General features: G+C 42.7%; 1 protein-coding gene across 2 annotated transcripts in view; it reads right to left on the bottom strand.

Annotated features, from left to right (window-relative positions):
- Positions 1-21,460, bottom strand: part of EFCC1 (EF-hand and coiled-coil domain containing 1) — a 96,998-nt gene extending 75,538 nt beyond the window's left edge. Inside the window, exons 1-2 of one of the 2 annotated variants that reach the window (XM_054036137.1) lie at positions 20,545-21,460; positions 17,348-17,757 (exon numbers count right to left, since the gene is read on the bottom strand). In XM_054036137.1, coding sequence (XP_053892112.1) covers positions 17,348-17,757; positions 20,545-21,267 — 1,133 coding nt within the window. In that variant the 5' untranslated portion in view covers positions 21,268-21,460. The remainder of the gene's footprint in view (positions 1-17,347; positions 17,758-20,544) is intronic. The other variant, XM_054036136.1, reaches the window with a different exon arrangement.
- Positions 21,461-22,764: the final 1,304 nt, after the last annotated feature.

Genomic DNA, 22,764 nt, shown 5'->3' with positions numbered 1-22,764 from the left:
AAATGCTACTTAGGTCTGCCAGCTCCAGGAATTCTGGAACATTTTACTCAAAGCTCAACTCAAATCTTACTAAGTTCTACTTTAAACTTGGCTGACCTTTCAGTAAGCATTACCAAATACCTCCAGTGTTCTGTGTTGTGAACTGATGCCAAGTATATATATGATGGGTTCAAGTCAAGGGGAGAGAATAAAAGCGGAGCAGATGTGCCGCATATGCCAGGTTTTCCAGTGTTATGACTAATGTGACATCACAAACCTTCACCAAAACTTTATGCTATGAAAAGAGACTCTCCATAAAACAAAGTATGGGGCCCTAAACTTGTTCTGTGGCTAGACTGAATGGTTTGGGGCACTTCCAATGCAATCTGATTCCTTACACTTGGCGCCTCCTGTGTTAAATTGAATGATGTGTGATGTGATGCCAGTTACCATTAGAAACTCGGGCACTCTTCAGAGCTTTTTCCACTGAAAAGACAGCATTGAAAAACGCCATCAATTAGCTTTGCACAAATTTTTCAAGGGTTTTTAAGAACTCTGCTATATGCATTGAAGTTCTTTCTTCCACAGAAATTTCCAAAGGGACCTCATCCTGGCCTCAAAGTTTGCATCTCCAACTTACTTTCCATCTAAAATTTTGCATATGAAAGTTCATGTGAAAATATCATTTGCGAATTGGGTGTACAGAGGAATCAAGGTCCTAGAACATAGATTTGCTGTGAGACACTGGACAAATCATTGTCTCTCCGTGCCTTAGTTTCCCCATCTATGAAATGGAGATAAATAATATCTAGTTCCCTCACTGGGATGCTGCAATTTATTAATTTTTGTAAACTGTTGTGAGATCCTCAGAAGGGGCTATATAAGGGCAAAGTATTATTGGAAATGTATAGCTAGAGGGCTGATTTTTGTAGACACAAACCAAAACCTAGGACCTATGCACAACAGAACTCCAGGATTATTTGATTTCTGCACCCAGATGTGGATCTGGATTTTGGAAATGTCATTCATCTGTATAATGGTCTCAGCCAAAATCCTGGCTCCAAATACGCCTCTGAACTTTGGAGTGTTGGAACGTCTGCCTGTATCCTAATGTTTACAGTGTGAGATAATCTCTAAGGATGATGTGCAAAACCTCCAGCTCAAATGCAGAGGTCATTTAATTAAAATGTTGCCCATAGGGTGTGGAATTTTTTTAAGTCTTTTGAGAGCTGAATCTTGTTTGAGTTGTGATTGCCTGAATAACTGCCAACAGCTATTGATGTAGATGACAAAGATTCAGATTTGTGGGGCAGTTTGACAGTTATCCACAAATCTGCTGAGTGTCATAAATAAAAACCTGGAAAAAAAAAACACTGAAAAGCCAAAGCCCTACTATTCTGCATTGCAAGTAATAGTTAGACCTGTTACGTAGATGAGATGCTTCTTATAAACTTGAAAAAAAATACATATAATTGAAAGTAAATAGAATGTAATCTGGCACTGAATTGGAGCAATGATCCTCTATTTGCTATCCTCAGTGCAGGGGAGACTGGAAATAAAATCAGAAGGCCAGCATGGAATATATTTGCTGTAGTCCTACCCACATGTACTGCTAAATAACATTCCTGCTTCTCTGAAAATACAAAAATATTTGGTTTTGTAAGTGACACACATTGGCTCACCTGCCCTAATCAGTTTAGAATCTTGACGGGTTCAAGTAACAATGGAGCTGTTGTCTATTTGTATATCCAAAAATCTGTGGTTGGTTGCCATAATAAAATCTCCTAAGACCATATCATCATTCTAAATAGACTAGGGGTGTTCAAGATCCTTTGCGACGTATCAGCCCAGACTGGCCCAAAGATGGAGTCCAAACATATCTTTGACAGTGGGTTTCAGTGTGGTGGGTTTTCAGTATAGCTGGGCAGCTCAACTCCTATTTTTTCCATTCATGGATATTTTCCAATGCTTTTAGATAATTAAAAAATAATTTACCTGGGCAATTGATAGCATGAACATTACCAAAATATGGCTCTAGGAATGCTAAAAGAGAAAGAAGAACATGTAACCAAGTAAAGGCCTAAATTAATTTCATTCTCTAGATAGTTAAACTATAGTAGATTAAAGGCTGAAGTGCAAACTCTGGCTACAGCAGAGCTGAAGCAAAAAATATTATCTATATATCAAAAATCAACTAAGTAGGTTTTTCCCCCCCTACAGTTTAGTATATGGTGTCTGTAGGTCATTCATTCTGAATGCATGACTTTGTCCTTCCATGCTTTTTTCTGGAATATAAAAAGGTCTTTTTTTTTTTACAGTAACATCTGCAAGTCTCCCATGAGCTATTCCAGGGTGACTTCATTCATTTTGTCATATTATTATCGTCCTCAGGGTGCATTCCTGCACATAAGGTCTCCTCCCCTGAAGAACAGTAACTCTTCCACATTATGAGAGCAGATTTTTTTCCCCTTGTACAAAACAAATTATTTCAACCAACTCTAACATCTGGACTATTAGTAACTTCCTGCAAACTACTGACTGTTTTTGTATCCTGCAGTCATTTCTGTGTTTAGGAGGATGGTTTGAGGAGCCAAGGGAAAGTAATATTTTTTTCTTTAAAATTCTCCTTCCCTTCATTCTTGTGAGATAGTGATCGAATACTCTGAAACAATTAACTCTCCCTTTTATACTTACTATAGAATAAAAAGGCTAAAAGAGTAGAGAATTCTTCAGCTGTGTGTTTTTCAGGATAGGCAGTATCAATACTGGCTGATTTTCAAAGTGGCTTGGGCGAGCTGGGACCCAAAACCCCATCCACAATTATGAGATATGATTTGTTAATTTATTAATTTTCTTAACTGAGTGCTTAAAGTTAAGCATGTGTTTAAGTATTTTGCTGAATCAGGACCACCATGCTCGGTTTGGCCCTTGCAGGATCCAGCCCTAGTACCTAGACTCTGCTTGGCATTCTGAATTTTATTCAAGCTCTGTTTGACAAGTAAGGAGGCAGAGAGATTCTGTCAAAAGAACTAGAAGTTCAAGATTAATGTGACGCTTGAAATACATATCTAAAAGGTTTGCAACACTCACATTTGTTAAGTTTTTAGCACCACATCCTGCTTTTCTTACTCACATGAGTAGTCCCAATGAATTCAGTGGAGCTACTCACATGAATAAAGAGAGCAGGAATTGTCTGTTAACTTTTATTAGGTTTTATTCTCACTTTCTATATGGCTTGCATCCACAAAGATGTGGTGCGACACTGTTGCACATAATAATACAGTGATCCCTATGAAGACATGGAGAAAAATCAGAAGGCTCGGCATGCTTCCTTGACTCTAGAAACTCCTTCTACAATTGTCACAAGATAAAGCTGAGTGAAAACCTGTCAAGTTTTCTTTAAAAAAATGAGGCAAAGTGTGTGACTGTGTAGATAACATTTAACTGAGGAATCTTCCCAAATCCCCACTGAGGTACATAATAAGCTGTAGCACACTGGAGGCTGCAAACCCATGGCTTCCAGTTGCATTACTTGTGGTTACAAATAATTGTCCTTTTTCTACACCTCTTAATGACACTCATATTGGATGGCTTTTAAGTAGAAGAATGTGCAGTCAGTGTAAAAACAGTGCCGTACCCAGAGGAAGCTCCTGTATGTAGACTTGTTGTCTGTATTTATAGATGCCCATCTTATGCAGATATATCCGCAATGCCACTATAATCAACACTAATGTTGTCAGGCCTGTGAGTTGAGTATGCCAAAGCACAGCAATAGCTGAGACTGATGTGCTGTCATCTTGCACCTGGGCCCATGGATCAGCATTTCTCTAGGAAGCCCTCCTGGCAGAAAATGACTTATATGTTAACTATATATCTGGACTGCTGCTGGCCACGCACCCGTGAATCAAAGAGTGTGTACCTGATGGGTGGGCTAGCGCCATTTCTTTTCAGACTTGGTTCACGCAAGAATGAAAATTAAGAAATGATCCCTTTCTGAGAAGTGAGAAGTCCAAGTTTCATAGCCTGTGAGAGACAGAGAAAGCATGCACCCATCAAAGGGAATTCATTTGTTTCTTTTTACGTGTAAATGGACTGGTTTAGGAAGCTTCCTTTATGATTTAAAGGGCTAGCTGGTTTTGCTGGTGTAAACCAAGTTGCATGACTCCTGGCTTCAGAAAGTCTGCCAATGGAAAGGCTGTGATGATACAAGGTGGCCATATCTCTCTGCTGGGAACTCCATAGGTAGTGGGGGAGAGTAATGCAGTCCAGAACTGGAGTTGTGCTGTCACTGGGGATGTGCCAGGGCAGCCTTGGGATGCACTGATGGAGTATATCTACATCCACTTCGGCTGGCAGAGTACCAATGAAGCTGCTGGCTGAAATTAAAGGTCCCCTCCCTGGCACAAACTTGACAGAGGCAGAAACGCCACCTGGCCTACTTCTGGGCTAAATGAATTTTGTTAGAGAGGATCTAGTTAGTTAGCCAGTGAAGTGCTGGAATCTGCTTTTAAAGATTTCTGCACACAGTAGATATGGCACATGCTACATGACAAAACTCATTCGGTCCTTTGGCCTGGATGATTTTTGTCTTTCCTCACCTTCATAATGCTCACAGGCGTTAACATTTCAGCAGCTGGAAAGTGTCCATTGCAGTGGGGGTTGCTAAGTGACAGCTACAATGTGTGCAACAAATAGTTCCTCCTCAGACTTATGGAAAGAAGTTCTCAGACTGTGCAAATGTAGGTCTGCTGGAATGAATAGGCAGCGTTCCTACATGCAATACTGCTATTGTGCTCCCACTGAAACTCCTCAAATAGGGCAAGCTGGATTAAAAAAAAGGAGGATTTAATGAGAAGCCCAGCAAAGTCTCCCAAGAATAGATGCTGTGTAACTAAATGTCCAGCATTGAAAAGCCTAAAGAGAACTAGATTTGGCTATATTTCAGCTATCAGATTAAATGGAGCAAGAGCAGCCGCCCTTTTGGATAGGCATCCTTCAGTGTTAATTTTAATGAATTTGGAGCAAAGGTTTTTCTGTTATTTGAAACAAACACATGTCAAAAGTACAGATAAGCACTTTGTACATCCAAAACAAAACAACCTTTGCTGAAACAGATTCTATACATTTTATTTGATCTGAACAGTCCTAAATACAACATGTTGAAATGGTTCTTTAAGCTTCTTTCTACTGGAGATGAATAATAATAGACCACCAGCACCAATATGTCCCTTTAAGATCCCCTCTTCCCAGTGTTACCCCAAGTTTAGGAATGTTCAATGCACTGTAAGGAATCTTAGTCAGTCAAGGGACATATGCAAAGGTGTTAAATTGCTAATACTTTTAATTTATTTAAGAACTTCATTTTCAAGTTCCCTTTTCGAGCGTGTTTCAAAGGTTTAACATAACAAGTAACTAATTACAACCTGCTGTTTACCCTGGGAACGTGCTTGGTGGGTGGGGGTTAAGAAGGAGAGGGTCAAAGCAATCACCTAGAACAATCTGGTTGACTGCTCTTACAGCTGGCAGTCAGAGTGTCAATATTCAGGCAGCTGCTTCAGTCTCAGTCTGCTTCACCATCCAAGAATTCAGTTCCCATGTTATTGTTGTTCTTCACCTAAAAATGTTTCTCAGTTTAAATTAATAAACCTGTACTATTACATTTTTGTAGGAATGGACCAAATGGCGAACGATCGCTACGGCCAACTGTCTGGCTAAGTGTTGAAGAAGAAGATTTTAAACCCCCCAAAGGCAAGCAATATGAAGTTATTATTCTCACAGGAACTGAAACCTGACCCCTCCTGGACCTTACACATATCTATTAGGTGGTTTTAAGAATGCCTTAGTATTGCAGATGGGCCCGGGAAATGCTGTTAAGATCTGGATGTGCTCTAGGCAGGGGGGATCAAGGTTAAATCACAGTTGGGGCTCAATGTAATCTCACAAAATGTTTTTGTGGGACCTTGGGGTCCAAATTGCACAAGTCTCACAAAGTCAGTTGGTCTCATACAATTTTACCCTCATCTGAACAAAGCCCTGGGATGAAATCCCATAAATGCTTGATCTGCAGCCAAATTTCCCCTGCCCTGAAATTCAGAACCTCAGATCCAAGTGCCTTCAGTTTTGTCCCATCTCCACTTAATGTTGTATCAACGTGGCCAAGTAGTTCATTAACTTTTTGAGGCTCTTCTGTTTTGTTTTTGTATTTAATTTCTTTAGAAACAAAGGAGAAAAACAAATATGAGAAAATGGCCAGGGCATTTATCAGTCTGTGGATCTGAATATGCAGTCTAGTGAGCCCACAGTCTCCATTCATATTTCATGCCCTCTCTAGAGTGGATTCCAATGAAAGTGAGTTGAGAGGGCCCAGCATCTTGGAGAATTGGGACCAAAAAAGCTACATGTTTTTAAAAGTACACCTCTACAATAAAGAAGCTAGTTGCGATTAGTTTCCCCTTTCAAAATTACCAATCATTCAGGGCCTCCATATGGAGCTGACAGCAGGAACCTCAGTGCACATGTACAAGGGTGGCCAAAAATATTACTTTGCATTGAAAGACATGAAGCTGTCATCTACAACATCATTAAAACTTCTCAATTAAGAATTTCTGGAGTAACCTATTCAGCTGTAATGGCAGCAATTTACAGTACTAGAGGAAACTGAATTCTACACATCAAGACAGCTGAAATATAAAAGGAAACAATACATTTGATTATATGAAGTGCTTTAAAATGTTGGCATCCAAAGATCAATTCAAATCTAGATTTTTTTTTAAACCTTCCTGTACTATGACTTGCAAGGTACCATGATTTCCCCTCCCTCATCACATCTATTATATTTAGAAAATAATGATACAATTTTGGTTTGTTTATACTTGATAAACAATCTGATGTTTAAAGAATTTGTTTTGTAAAAGAAGGGAAATCATCTCAATAATTAGATGTTGTCAGAGTTCCACACTTCTCTTGCACCTAGATGTGTTTGTCAGCTCTCTCTTGCCAACCCACTGTGCTCTAACAGTGCAAAAGGAGTAATATAATGCACCTTAGCCCTGATCTGGCAGTCCTTAGCTCACACAAAACTCTCATTGACTTGAATGCAAAGTTTACTTGAGTAAGGTCTTCTGAATCAGTGAGTGTTTTCTGTGATGCAACTATGGTATTTCTAGACATTATCTCTGCTAGCACAGATGGTACTTTCCAACCTGAGGATAGGAAACATGATGGCACAGTGCCCCAGGTGAAGGGGAAGGCTAGCTGTCTATAAGTGGCCAGGTTTCTTCTGTGAAAGGCCAGGTACTTTCTATCTACATTTAGATATACCCAAATCTTTTTCTTTTTTGGGAGGGTGGGGGTGGTTCTTGTGACATCTCTAGTATGACAACTACACAACAGAGCTGGTTGTAAATTTTCCAACAGAATGTTTTTCTATCAGAAAATGCCTGTTTGTTGAAAGCAAATTGTTTTCCATAAATGTGTTTATTTCAGGGAAAGTTTTCAAAGGAAAAATTGAAAAACATCTTTATAAGGTCAAACATTCCATATTGACCTTTTCAGAATAGAACATGTCTATTTTCTGTTTTGAAATTACTTCTGTTATCTCTCTCTCTCTCTCTCTCTCTCTCTCTCTCTATATGTAATATAAAAGAAATAAAGGTCAAAATTGGAACAAAACATTTTGATTGTATTGCAACAAAGCATTGCAATTGACCTATAACTACTTTTTCCTCTGGAATCTCATTTTGAGGGGAATTTTGAAGCTTTTTGCTTTCCTTTTATTTTGAAACAGAAAATGTTACAAACTCTCGGCACTCCCTGTGAAATGAAAAATCTGGTTCTGCCCAGCTCTACTATATAATCCACTTTAAATGTTTCCCAACACTGAATATTGCCTTTTTTTTATCTTTGTAAAATGCTTATGGTACCAGACAGGCACTATTAACTTTAAACAGCACATTCCTAATGCTCTTGTGCTGAAACTCTGCAGTTTAATTTCTTTCTATTAATATTAATTTTATGAAAATTGATTAAAAGAGCTAAATATAAGCTCTGCATCAGTGCCCAGCTTGAAATAACACATTTACATACTGACACATGAAAACACGTTTTTTGTGGGGGCAGAGAAAGTATTTTCTCTGTAGTACTTTCCCACCTTCACCTAATAGAAGCATTCCAAAACAGACCAGTACGGGGAAATATTCCTTTCCTCTGCCTTCTCGGATCAGCGTGTCTACTTTGGATTTACTTGGTCCATATTGAAACTTAGGGCAGGTCTACACTATGGGGTTACGTCAACCTAAGTTATACAACTCCAGCTACATGAATAACGTAGTTGGAGTCGACGTAGCTTAGGTCTACACTGCATTGGGTTGACTTACCTTTTGCTTCTTGTTCTAGTGGAGTACTGGAGTCGACGGGAGAGCGATCTGTGGTCGATTTAGCGGGTCTTCACTAGACCCGCGAAATCGACCCCTGGTGGATCGATCATTGCAATGTCGATCCACGGTAAGTGTAGACATGCCCTTAGAGATGGAAAGGACCTATTACATTAGGTTCACTCTCCACAAAATCAGGTTGTAGACTGCTAGAAAGGGAAGATCCACACATCATCTTCCGATACTGTTGATATAAAATGTAACTATTTTGAAAAATCAGCACTGGTGAATATAAATCAGAGGAAAATGGAATTGTAGGCATCCATTTGTCAGATGTATATGGATATGTGAATGGATGAAACAGACCATTGTGCAGTCCATACAGAAAAGAATTCTTGTTTAACTCATATAAATACTCATGGATCATTAAATAATTGTGAACCAGGCCATGCATGCTAGGAGCATAATTGGCATTGTCTGACCCCTTGCATTGACCTATATGACTAGTGTAGTGCTGGTTAGCACTGATACAGTAAATGCTCTGTCAACATCTCCATTACTAACTCTGTTTCACTAAGATCGATTTTGCTTTTGTTTTTGTTTCAAGTTGGATGAAAAAACAGTTTGTTTCCTCCTTGTCCCTCTGCTGCTTTAAGGAGAAAAACCTGTAAATTTTTCTCTAATCCAGTTTAGCCAGTACATAATCCCTACTGTGAATTGCTTCTTTTAGTGCTGCATTTTAGATGGTGGTTCAGTTTTTGTGTGTTTTAATAGCCAATTCACTAACATTTTAAAATTCAATACTGGACCAGTGCAGTAATTTTTTGCATTATGCACTATATCTGTAGTTCCCAAACTTGTTCTCCCGCTTGTGCAGGGAAAGCCCCTGGCAGGCTGGGCCGGTTTGTGAACCTGCCGCGTCCGCAGGTTCGGCCGACCATGGCTCCCAGTGGCCGCGGTTTGCTGCTCCAGGCCAATGGGAGCTGCTGCAAGCGGTGGCCGGTACGTCCCTCGGCCCGTGCCGCTTCCAGCAGCTCCCATTGGCCTAGAGCAGCGAACCATGGCCACTGGGAGCTGCAACTGGTCAAACCTGCGGATGCGGCAGGTACACAAACCGGCCCGGCCCAGCCCGCCAGGGGCTTTCCCTGCACAAGCGGCGGAACAAGTTTGGGAACCACTGTACTATATATATATATTGTTGCAAGTACATTACAAAATTGTTCCAAAAGATTTGCTTATTAAAGCCTCTAGGTTATACTCATATGATATGATAGGGACACATATCTAGTAGTCATAATGTGCTGAAGATGAATGTTATGACTTGACTTTTTCCTAAGAGTGGGGATGGTGTGGGGAGGGCGGGAAGGTGTCTTTTAACTTAAAATGCCCTCGCTTTTAGTGAGTTTAATTCATTTTACTGTTTACAATTTTTGAATTTAATATACACTTTTCTAGCCTCCATGCGCAAGGCTCTTTAAAGACTAGCTGAGCTTTTTCTTTGGTGCTTGGTTTTTTGTTTTCTAAGTTAATTTAGATCTCTAGATAGGACCAGACTGATGCTGGAAAGGACAGGATTCTGCTTATCTAGAGAACAAGGGCACCAGTAATGCAAGTCTCCTAGGGTGACCAGATGTCCCAATTTTATAGGGACAGTCCCGATTTTTGGGGCTTTTTCTTATATAGGCTCCTATTACTACCCCCTCCCCCGTCCCGTCCCAATTTTTCACACTTGCTGTCTGGTCACCCTAAAGTCTCCCCACACACGCACTTCAGCCATGACTTGATGGCCGCAAGTATCTGATCCACATGAGTGGGATGAGTGTATAAGGAGATTTTGTGACATTTGCTGGGGAGGGTTTCTGGAATTTATTTCAGCTGCTGCGAAAGGATTTTCTTACAATTAATGATTCTTTCTTAAAAACTTTTCTGAAAAATTTCAAATGTAACATTTAATTAAAAAGAACCCTTTGGTATACAATCAGTTACACACACACACACCCCTATGCACAGACAACTATCCCCCTTCCTTTCACCCACAGATCTGAGGCTAGTGAGCTGTGCAGAAGGGAAACCTTCCTCATGCAAACCTTCCATAATGCCTCCCACAGTCATAGGGGCATTTATGTATTACCAAGAGTTCTGAAGGAGCTCAGATATCAAACGACAGAATTACGCCCTAACTGTGGTGTGTAATCTATTGCTTAAATCAGCCTCTGTGCCTGATGACTGGAAGGTAACTAATGTAACACTGACTTTTTAAAAGGGCTCCGAAGGTGATCTTAGCAATTACAGGCCGGTAAGCCTAACTTCAGTACCAGGCAAATTAGTTATAACTTTAATAAAGAACAGAATTATCAGACACACAGATAAACACGATTTGTTAAGAGTCAACACAATTTTTGCAAAGGGAAATCATGCCTCACCAATCTATTAAAATTCTTTGAGGGCATCAACAAGCATGCGGATAAGAGTAATCTGGACTTTCAGAAAGCCTTTGACAAGAGCCTTGGGTGACAGACCTTAAGGAAACTATGTAGCCATAGGATGAAAGGGAAGGTCCTCTTATGGATCAGTAACTAGTTGAAAGATAGGAAACAAAGGGTAGGAATAAATGGTCAGTTTTTCACAATGGAAATAGGTGAACAGTGGAGTCCCCCAAGAATCTGTACTGGGACCTGTGCTGTTAACCATATTCATAGATGATTTGGAAAAAGAGGTGAACAGAGAAATGGCCATCCATGTTTGCAGATGATACAAAATTATTGAAGATAGTTACATCCAAAGTAGACTATGAAGAATTATGGAGGGATCTCTCAAAAAAGGATGACTGAGCAACAAAATGGCAGATGAAATTCAACGTTGATTAAAGCACATTGGAAAAAATAACCCCAACTATGCATATACAATGATGGGTTCTAAATTAGCTGTAACTACCCAAGAAAGAGATCTTGGAGTCACCATGTATATTCTCTGAAAACTTCTGCTGCTGTGCATTGAGCAGTCAAAAAGGCTAATAGTATGTTAGGAACCATTAGGAAAGGAATAAAAATAAAACCGTAAATATCATAATGTTACTATATAAATCCACCCACACTTTGAGTACTGTGTCCAGTTCTGGTTGCCCCATCTGTAAAAGGACATAGTAGCACTGGAAAAGGTTCAGAGAAGAGCAACAAAGATGATCAAGGTTATCCTTTTCCATATGAGGAGAGACTAAAAAGATTAGGGCTGGAGAGAATTTTTTTTTTTTAACATGGGCAAAACATATTATCCTCCAATCTTGTTCTCTGAAATGGCTGAACCATTTTTGTTAAAACTTTGCTTAAAAAAAAAATTAATCTGGAGCAGTGATCACCAACTGGTTAATCGTGATTGACTGGTCGCTCCTAGAGACTCTCCCAGTCAATTGTGATCTTTGATGGTGTAGCGGGGCTTCTGCTAAGGTAGGCTCGCTCCCTGCCTGCTCCTACCCCACTCTGCTCCCAGAAGCAGCCAGCACACTCCTGAGGCCCCAGGGCGGGGCAGAGGTCTCAGCACACTGCTCCTGCCTGCTAGCACCGCTCCCGCAGCTGCCATTAACTGGGAACGGGGAACTCTGGCCAATGGGAGCTGCAGGGGAGGTGCCTGCAGAGAGGGGCAGCGCATGGAGCCACGTGTCGCCCCCTCCCCCCCCTGCAGGGGCACGTTGGCCCTTTCTAGAAGAGGCATGGAGCTGGGGCAGGCAGGAAGCCAGCCTTAGCCTCACTGCGCCGCTGACCGGGAGCCGCCCGAGGTAAGTGCTGCCTGGTAGGAGGCCATACCCTGACCCCCAACCCTGAGCCCCCCTCCCAGAGCCAGCACCCCATATCCCCTCTGCACCTCAAACTCCCTCCTGCACCCCAAGCCCCTGCCCTGATCCCCCTCCCAGAGCTAGCACCCCAAACCCCCTCCTGCACCCCAAACTGCCTGCCCCAGCCCTGACCCCCCTCCCAGATCCAGCACCCCACACCTTCTCCTGCACCCCAACACTCTGCCTGAGCCCGGAGCCCCCTCCTGCACCCAAACTCCCTCCCAGAGCCCACACCCCCTGCTGCACCCCAACACTCTGCCCCAGCCCAGAGCCCCCTCCTGCACCCAAACTCTCTCCCAGAGCTTGCACCCCTCACCCCCTCCTGCACTCCTGCCCCAGGTTCCGCCCAGAGCCCCCTCCTACACTGCGAACCCCTCAGCTGCAGCCCAGAGCCCGCACCCCCTCCTGAACCCCAGCCTGGTGAAAGTGAGTGAGGGTGGGGGAGAGTGATCGACGGGGAGGTGGGAGGGGGAGATAGAGTCAACAGGGTGGGGCTTTGGGGAAGGGGCGGGGCCTCAGGGAAGGAGCAGGGGAAATCCTGTGTTGCCCTTAAATTCAAAAAGTGATCTTGGGCGTAAAAACGTTGGAGACCACTGATCTGGAGGCAGCCACCCAGTATGGAAAATTTCAGCTCAAAAGATTAAAGTCTGGCAAAATTATAAGCAACTAAAACAGAGTCTTATTATGGAAAGTGTTGGGAAGTCTTAAGTATAACCAGAGCTACCAGCTCATCATCATAATTTCATCAATGGTGAAATCTAACAGAAAAATCTGTTAGACCAGCTGTTATTTTCAGAACCAAAGGTCAGCGAATTTGTGGGGCTATGATAACTTCTCAACTATTTCCAATATATAACAATGTGAATGGCACACTCTGTTTAATGCCAGGCAACAAGACACACAAATCCTATTGAGATAAATATACACTCGTACCCTTGAAATGAACTTTGATTCATGCTTTTTCAATAAGTGTTTTCTACAAATTTACCTTTACAATGACACATTTATCTTAAAATGGCAGCTATTTTTTTTAAAAGATAGTATACATTAATTTAGCCATACTGCATTTCTTATGCTGGAGAGAAGTAAATCCCAAAGAAAGGAGAATATTGAACAAACCCATCCATTATAGAAAGAGTTAAGAGCTCAGACAAGTAGCAGCATTAAGCAAAATTTATCAATACAGTAACTATAAGAGTGTTTTGTAGCAAGAAGGTTTGGTGACCTAATAATGGAATCTGGAGCTTTCACACCCTAATTCAGAAAATCATCCCTATTCAGGAAAGCACTTAAGCACATGTTTAAGTCCTACTGAAGTCACTACGGTCTTCATCTTGATGGTGCAAAGATTTACCAGGCATACAGGTATCAATATTCTGCACGACTATTTGCAGGAATATGCATTGGTGGGTACCACAGGCAACTGCTCTTAGGCCCCAAATCAGGAGAGTATCCTTATTCAGGAAAGTAAGTGCAAAAGCTTTCCTGAATAGAAATGGATGTTAAGTACATGCTTACATTCTTTCCTGAACCAGTGCCCATAACTTTAGGTCACTGTTTGAATGCATATCTGACTGATAGTGACCAAAATCTATTGCAATGTGATGGCTATTTGATGACTGAACCAAATTCTCCCCTTTGTGACTTTAAAAACAGGAAAGGGTGAGCATGGGAACTGTGTGTGAGTTGCAGCTTAGTGGAGGCCTCTGTATCAACCCCTCTGGAAGGAACGGGACTTTCAGCAGAGTGGATCTGGAAGGGGAAGTGACCAGACAAAGCTAGATAGGTTGGGATCCTCAGGAAACAAACCTATGGATCATCAGCCTTTTCTAGCACAATAGATTCTGCCTCTGTGCCTCTCTTTGCTCCTGCCCTGCAGAATTCATTCCTGCTGTACCTGGATCCCTCTAATATGCTCACAACCCCACTGTGATACAGAAAATGAACAGAGATGTATGGAATTAGAGGCTCATAGCAGCTGTAACCTACAATGCTTTAAGTATTATAGCTTCCAACTGACTTTCAGAGGCGCATAGTAGCTATTCCCCTGAGTCCACGCTTTGACCAATCCCCCTGCAGGTCACATGGTATCCATTGCTGTGGCTGCAGAGGAGAGATAGGTGGATATAGTATGAATGGACCATACTTCATAACTGTCTTTCCCTTCCACATGGGATCTCTGCACCCCATCTGACTCACCTTCAAAGGATTTGGGCTTCTGTGCTGCATAGGCCTCTGTTCACTATCGGTTACACAGGTGCAACCCAGCGAAGTCAGTGGGATGCCTATGTAACTGAAAGGGGCATTTGTCCCCATGGGTCTTTATCACAATTGACATTAACTGGCTCTGTTGTTGGCATTTTCAGCTGAGGACAATGAGAAAGAATCACTCCTCATGGTGATGTCACTAATGTAGTGCTGAGGTGTGTTGATGGATCAGTGGGGGAAGCCTGCATTTGTCCATTATGGAATGTGACTGGGAACTGCAGTCTTTTTAGCCACAGAACAGTCAGGCCAGGCACCATTCCTGAGCCTTATACTCACTTCAAACTATTTCAAAAATGAAATATCTGAGGATTGTGTATCAAATCACACAATACGCATTTATCAACCATGGATCTTTATGTTGCTATGACCCGCAAGAGCGCTGAGCAAGTCTGGGCTGATGTTTCTTATTCATCTTTAACTACCTTTAACTATCTTTACCCTCTTCTCAAAAATGTGCTTTCGTGATCCATCAAACTTTGGACCTGAGCCCTCACTGTGTTGGCCAGTGGAGACTTTCTATTTCAGGCAATAGAGAGAAGGCTGTATGGCTTATGCAGGACTAGAGCTGGGTAAATAACAGATTTTTCAATTTATTGGAAATTCAGCAAAAAAAATTAAAAAATTGTTTGGGTAAAAACCAAAACTTAAATTTTTTGAAATGTTTTATTTTGATTTCAAGCATTTATTTAACTTTATACGAATGTTAAAAATAAAATTAAAGAAATCCAAGCAAAGTCATTTTTGAATGACTTTTTTTTAAGTATCAAAATGAAATTTTTTTTACAAAAATGGTTTAGCAAAACCAACATGAATTCTTTAAATGCTTGGGTGTGACCAAATCTGTGGTTTTCACTGAAAAAAAGCTTTGATCCAAAAATTTCTCCCAGCTCTGTTCTAGACCCATTGCCAGCAATCCCTGTGAGTAGCTGTCTTGGAAGTTACATGCCCTTGACAGTATTTTAAAATGGTACAGCCATTTAATGAAATGCATTTATTTTCTGCAAACCCAAAGATATCAACATACACAATGTTTATAGAAAGACACCAGATAGAGTGATTATTTTTAGATACTTCCCGCACCCTATAAATACAGTACAATAGCTGTAACACCACAAATAGCTCCATATGAATTCTTACTATAAGGAAACAGGAAATATCAGATTAAAAAGGGAAAAGCTGTTCTGAATAGTCCAAATATTAAAATACCAGTTTTAAGTAAAGAATCAGTAAAAAAATTGAAAGAAAGTCAGTTTGCATATAAGTTACCTTTTTATTATATGTCAGTCTAAATGTGAACATTAAGTCTATGGATCTACCCCTGGCTCATGCAAAATTCCAAGCGACTTAAATAAGCATCACTGAGTTCAATGAAAGTTTTGTCTGAGCAAGAACAGCAGGATTAGGCACTAATTAAATTGGTGCACATTTTTTCTGTCTTGGAGATATAGTATCCAAGCGGTTGTCCTAGTGGTTAAAGCACAAGGCTAGGAGTTAGAAGGCCTAGGTTCTGTTTCAGACTACCACTAAATTACTGTGTGATTTTAGATATGCGACTTAACTTCTCTATGCCTCAGTTTCCTCATATGTAAAATAGGGATAATAATACCTTTGAAAAGACTTCGTGATCTATGTATGAAAACTGATACATGGTCTCACAAGTATATTGTCATAATTATTGGTGCTCACTTGGCATGCAGTAGGTATTAAATTAAAAATTGCTTCTACTATTAATAAAACTGTGAAGTGGGCCACCTGGTATACTAAGAACTGTAAGCCACAACTTTAACTGCTTGATTATTTTTTCTTGCTTTTGACTTCCATTTGTCTTACTATCAGTGGAAGGCTATGTAGTGGGTACAAGGCATGAAATCATTACCCATCATCTGTTTTGTTTTGAATCAGCTTGCTGTCTAATTAAGTAAAATACATTCTATCAATGAAAAATGATAGACATAAGTTACGCCACAGTTTAACATTGTAGGCCAGAATCTGGCCCTATGTATGGCACTTATGAGCTGTTTGTCCAGGTGTAGGTTTAGACTGAGTGATGGAACATCATCTGTTACTATTTTTATGTGTATCTAGTTTAAGTAACAGGAACTAATCCAATTCAAATTAGTTATGGTAAAAAAAGAACCTTAGAGATGGAAAATATAATATATAAAGGATTGAGTAAACAATAAGAACAGGAGTACTTGTGGCATCTTAGAGACTAACAAATTTATTTGAGCATAAGCTTTCGTGGGCTACAGCCCACTTCATCGGATGCATAGAATGGAGCATATAGTAAGACAGGGGTCGGCAACCTCTGGCACGCGGCTCGCCAGGGCAAGCACCCTGGCGGGCTGGGCCAGTTTGTTTACCTGCCGCGTTGGCAGGTTTGGCTGAGCGTGGCTCCCACTGGCCGCAGTTCACTGTCCCAGGCCAATGGGGGCTGCGGGAAGCGAACAGTCCCAGGCCAGTGGGAGCTGTGATCGGCTGAACCTGCCAACGCGGAAGGTAAACAAACTGGCCCGGCCCGCCAGGGTGCTTACCCTGGTAAGCCATGTGCCAGAGGTTGCCGACCCCTGTAGTAAGGAGATATATATATACACATACCAAGAACAAGAAAAGGTGGGAGTTATCCTACCAACTCTAAGAGGCTAATTAATTAAGAGAAAAAACTTTTGTAGTGATAATCAGGATAGCCCATTATAGACAGTTTGACAAGAGGTGTGAGAATACTTAACATGGGGAAATAGATTCAATGTGTGTGAAAATGAATAGGTAGCTCCTAATTCCTCTCCAAACACACGTTAGAAAATATCTTAGTAGATTCATTAATATAAGCATTTATTTTCCAGCCCAGCTAAGTTTAAATATGATTTGATGAATTTATTTTGAATGGTATCAGACTTACCTATAGTACTGTAGTTCTGATTCTAGCTGCTGGATGTATATCTGCAAATGTGGCACTTTATTGGCTTTTTCTTCTAACTCCTTCACTTTGCCAAGACTGTTAAGGACTGCGTGTCTAGCTTCTTCCACTTTCTTCCTCATTTCTGCCTGTTCCCTCTTCAGATTACGGTTGCAGTCTTCCAGGGTGACTATAGCTTCCTGGGAACTCCTCAATTCTTTTTGCAGTTCTTGATTGACCCTAATTGCTTCTTCAATTTGTCCATCCCTGGAATTCCGGATTAGTTCCACCTCCTTTAGGACACTCTGAAGGCACTTGGTGGGCTGGGAGTGTTTGGGAGTTAACTGTCTCCTATTACCTATAAAACAGGTCCCATCTTTCTTATGATTAGCATGGCTTTTCCACAGTCCTACCTACAATCAACAGGGGCATAAAGAAGAACACAGATTAATTTATTTGAAAATAACTTAACATTTTAATCAAAGCTGAAAATGGGCAGATTTTTTGGCATATTTTCTTCATATGTAGTAAACCTACCCCTTAATTAGGAATCTACTTTTGGCCTATACAAAGTTCTGGGCACAATCCTTGGGTAATACAATTTTCAAAATACATACTTTCTGTAGAAAAGTTGACTCATTAAAGGAACAGCAAACTTTGTCTCAAATGTTTTACATGTTCACATATTGTTTTGATTTCATGTCTCCCCATTGTTTCAGTCAGTTCTCAGGGGTGCAACTAGCGTTTTGAGCAGCGGTGGCTCCAGGCACCAGCGCTCCAAGCACGTGCCTGGGGCGGCAGGCCACGGGGGGCGCCCTGCCGGTCCCTGCGAGGGCGGTAGTCAGGCAGCCTTCGGCGGCGTGCCTGCGGGAGGTCAGCCGGTCCCGCGGATTTGGTGGCAATTCGGCAGTGGGTACACTGAAGCCGTGGGACTGGCGGACCTCCCGCAGGCATGCCACCAAAGGCTGCCTACCTGCCATGCTTGGGGCAGCAAAAAAGCTAGAGCCGCCCCTGGTTTTGACATTTTTTTAGGCATGTGGGCTATACAAATTAGCATGAAGCTGGTAATCAGTAGGTGTCCTGAGTTTTAATCCTAGTTCTTCCAGTGATTCACTCTGTGGCCCTGGGCCAGTAACTTCACTGTTTTGTCTCAGTTTTCCTATTTGTAAACCAGGCATAGTACTACTTCACTGGGCTGTTGTGAAGATTTAATAGTTAATGTCAAATTAGAACTTCAAACATATATAAGCATTATCTGAATGCTAAGTATATTTATTAACTCAAGTTAACTAGTCACACCAAAAAAACTGGAGAAGTCAAGCTTCTAGGGCCTCACCCTTTCTATACTACCCCTTAATGCCAGGCAGCGTTCTTTGTCTCCCTAGAGCAATCAAGCAATGCCTGCTATTAAAATCCTGTACTCTTTACTAATTGGAATTAATGGAAGTTCTGCCTGAGCAAGGACTGTGCATTGAGGCCCCAAAGTCAGTGGGGCTCTGCCTGGGTACAAGGGTCTGCTCACCAGTTCAACTGTAGGAGTGGGGCCTAACTATGAACTCAGAGGTTATCTGTGAGTCTCAAAACATTTCTTGCTCAATGAACTGCCTACTTATTGTTCTCACAGGTAAAAATCCAAACAGTATCACATCCATTACTGATAAAACACTGAACAAACCAAAGCCACATATAAGAAAAGAGTAAGATCAAAATACACATTTCAGGAGCAGGGTCAATATATTTTTTAAAAACCCTATAATGCACTAGCTTATAGTGTCTCATTAATAAATAGTAATACTGCAACAAAACATTTCCTCTTGAAAATTGTACATAACCAAACTGGTTGTCTTAAACAAAAACCAGCAACAACACAAATACACAATACCCAGGAAGAAATAATGACAAGTATCCAAGTTGCCATTTGTTTAGAAACAGAACTATTTATATTCAGTAATCTGGAACTAGATGGAACATAACTCTCTGAATCATTCAGGTAAACATCATTAATATGTCAGATGTTCATTTTTTGAAAATCACAACATCTTCATCTTCAATTTACATATAACATTAACACCGAAAAAGTATGAAAGCCTTGATGGCCCATGAAATAAACTGACTGAAAGGTCAAAAATCTTTTCCAGCATAAACAAGTAGCCCCAGCCAGGCCTGGAAGGAAATAAATTCTCCCACCCTCCTTTGCACTTTCACCCACATTTATTTCAATGGGCTTTTAGTGGTCTAACTTTTAAAAATATGTTCCAACAGATTGTTGCACTGTGTAATCAATGAGAGTTGGAATAGCCCTAACACCAAGGTCCATTTCTATGGCTTTTCATGACAAGCATTTGGAGGTAGACAGACCATCCCCCCCCCTTTCACCCAAGACTGAGGTGAATGCAAATAAGTCACAAACTAATTAACAAAATGTTTGCTCTGAACACAAGCTTTAATGAGCTCCTTTGACCACTACTAGCTCCAGTGAACTTTACTTTCAGTTAACAAAAGTAGTGTTGTGCTTTAGGTTACATTTAAACCAACTTTTACTGCACAGTTACAGTGACAGCAGAAATGGAAGCCTCTCTCCTCTGTCCAGCAGTACTGATAGAAACGGATGCACTCCATTTATCCGTTAATTAAATCTCTCCCCAAACGTAGTGACAATAACAATCCAATCTTTTTTATAATCCAGTTACCCAACAATAACCTGATTAGATGTCCTGGAAATCTTTCATAGATCTAGTGGGGTAAGCACAGAGTTTAACATGGTGCATTTCATATTCCCTTCTTTTAGCTCTTTCTCTCACACTCGGGAGCAGCACCACCACTGCTAGACAAATGCAGTTGGTGAATACATATTTTCCCTGCCGAATGTCAGCTGGAGCCCAAGTCTGCCCTGATTTACACTGCAAACTGCCCCTGAAATCAGAACAGCGGCTCCCAAACTTCTGCTGGTAGGAAGAAGGCGGGCAGGGCGCTGGAGTGCTTAGTGCCAGCGTGCCAGGGTGTAGGCGTGGCAGTGCTTGGGAACAGTGGGACCTGTCACCCTGCCTTTACAGGGAGCGCTGCAGCTTTTGCTGCCCTAGGACTAATTCCATGTGTCAGTTTCCCAAGGTTGGTTTCGCTCTGGCCGCAGGCTGAGTCCCCGGAGCGGGGTCTGGCCAGAGTCCCCGAGTGTGCAGCGGCCCGTGCCCCTTCCCGCTCACCTGCAGAGCGAGGCACCTGGCGTCGCTGCTCTGCAGCGCTGCCCGCATGTCCTCCACCAGCTCCCGCAGGCTGCCGTTCTCCTCCTCCAGCTTCACGATCCGGTCTTCAGCCTGCTCCAGAGCCACGATCTCCTCGTAGCACTCCCTGGAGCAGGGGCCCGGCCGCCTGGCGTGCGGGGCCAGCCCGGGGGCGGCCGGGGGAGGAGAAGCCCCTCGCGGGCTGCCGCTTTTGATGGCAGCAGCCCCCTGGCCCGCCTTGTCCAGGCGCCGCCGCAGCGGGCTGCGCAGCCGGATCTGGGTCTCGATGTGCTCGCTCTCCTTGCCCAGCGGCAGCCTGCCCACCGCCGGGCGCTGCGGCGCGCAGCCGGCCTTGGTGCTGAAGTAGCCGCAGAGCTTGGCGTGGAACTGGCGGAAAGTCAGCTCCGGGGCCAGGTCCTCCCAGAGGCCGGCGCACTCCTCCGGGTCGGCCGCCGCCTCCTCCGGGTCCGCCAGCCCCAACACCTGGCAGAGGGTGCGGAAGTCCTCGCCGGGGATCCTGCCTTCCGCCTCGCAGTCCAGGTGGTGGAAGATCTCCTGCAAGTACTGGTCCAAGCCCGTGGCCAGCACGATGATCTCGTTCTCCACGCCCCGGTCCAGCCCGTAGTGATACGCCAGGGCGCTGACCAGCCACTGGGTCCGGCGGGCCGGCCGGCTGTAGGGGTCCCAAGCGTCAGGGGGATCCATCTCTCACCCCACCACCATGCTGCCCCTGCTGGCGCACTGGAGTGTCCGGAGCCCTGCAGGCAGCTCCGCTCCCGCAAGCCCAGCGCAGGGTCAGAACAGGGGCCGGTGTCCGGCCCCCGGACGCGCCGCCCCCGTGAGCACGTGCGCGGAGATGTGCACAGGCCCCGGGGCTACGGGAAGCTGCTGCCCTTTACTCTCGGGCTCCGCTTCCCCCAAGTCATGCAGGAACCGGCGCAGGGGGTGGGGAAGATAGAGGAGGGTGGGGGGAAGGGTGTATGAACAGATCGGGGGGTGGGGAAGCGGAGCAGATTGCGGGGTGCGTGGGGGGAGATGGACAGACAAGGGGATCGGGAGGTGCATGGGAAAGATGGAGCAGATGGGAGGGGGTCGGGAGGGTGTATGGGGGAGATGGAGCAGATGTGGGGGTGTCTAGGGGAGCTGGACGGGCAGGAAAAATCTGAATTACACTGAACTCCCTCCTGGTGCTCCAACACTTTCCCCATGACTGTGCTATACTGTTTTGTGTGCATGGCTGTCTTGTTTATGCCCCTTGAAGAGTACACAGAATGAGAGATGGGGTTTGTTCTAAGGACTTTACAATATACATTGTGTAGCTGGGGAGTGATTGTCAGATCATGTTTTGAATCGAGTTTATCACTCTAAATATTTTCACATGTGGCTTCATGTTTGCCTTTTATTATTTTCTCTCTAACAAGTGCTGCTTTTGCTAATGTCAAATATCCACTACACTGAGTTTCCCTGTTTATAATTTATTCTGTCAACTAGTAACAGCTCCCAAGACAAGAGAGTGTTGTTGTGGTTAACATAATTAATCAAATAACAACTCAACTTCAAATACATGTCAGTCTGAGCAAAGAGTAAAATATATGTTTATGGGTTTATATTGGGTTTATGCTCTTGGTAACCCTAGGACCCCTTTCTGTAGACCTCACTCAAGCAAAACTCCCGTGGGAAGCCCCTGGCATCAGTAAGGATTGCAGACTCAGCATCCTGGTTTGTAAGATGACCCATTGTTTGGAGACCCTAGCAATAACTAGACACAAAAAACAAAATTAAAGAAACCTCAAAGCCCAGCAGGTATTGACTACCACTGAAACAAACAATGGAATTTTAAACAGCCTGATTAAAAAAAAAATCTCTTCCCGTCTCAGTTGTTCAACTTTGTCTCACGATTCTTGTGACATTTTGTTGTACAGGGAGGACATATCCTGAATTTCTAATATAAAAAAGAAGCAGAAAAATATTTTTTGTTTTGGGGAAAGGTGGAGGGGGACACAATCCATCAAGCCTTCCTTATTCATCCTAAATAGTTTTAAGAATGCTTGATAAAGATCTTGTAGGTGTTTGTCTCTGTCTGAAGGATTGGAGCAAATGCAGTTGTATCTTAGGGCTTGGCTGTAGACAATGGATCATGTGATGTGTCCTGGATGGAAGCTGGAAGCATGTAGGTAAGTATTGTGGTCAGTAGGTTTCTGG

The sequence above is a fragment of the Malaclemys terrapin genome, chromosome 7 (genome assembly GCF_027887155.1).
Source record: "Malaclemys terrapin pileata isolate rMalTer1 chromosome 7, rMalTer1.hap1, whole genome shotgun sequence".
Classification (NCBI taxonomy): domain Eukaryota; kingdom Metazoa; phylum Chordata; order Testudines; family Emydidae; genus Malaclemys; species Malaclemys terrapin.
The sequence above is the reverse complement of the archived record's forward strand: the minus strand, read 5'-3'. Positions and strand labels throughout refer to the sequence as shown.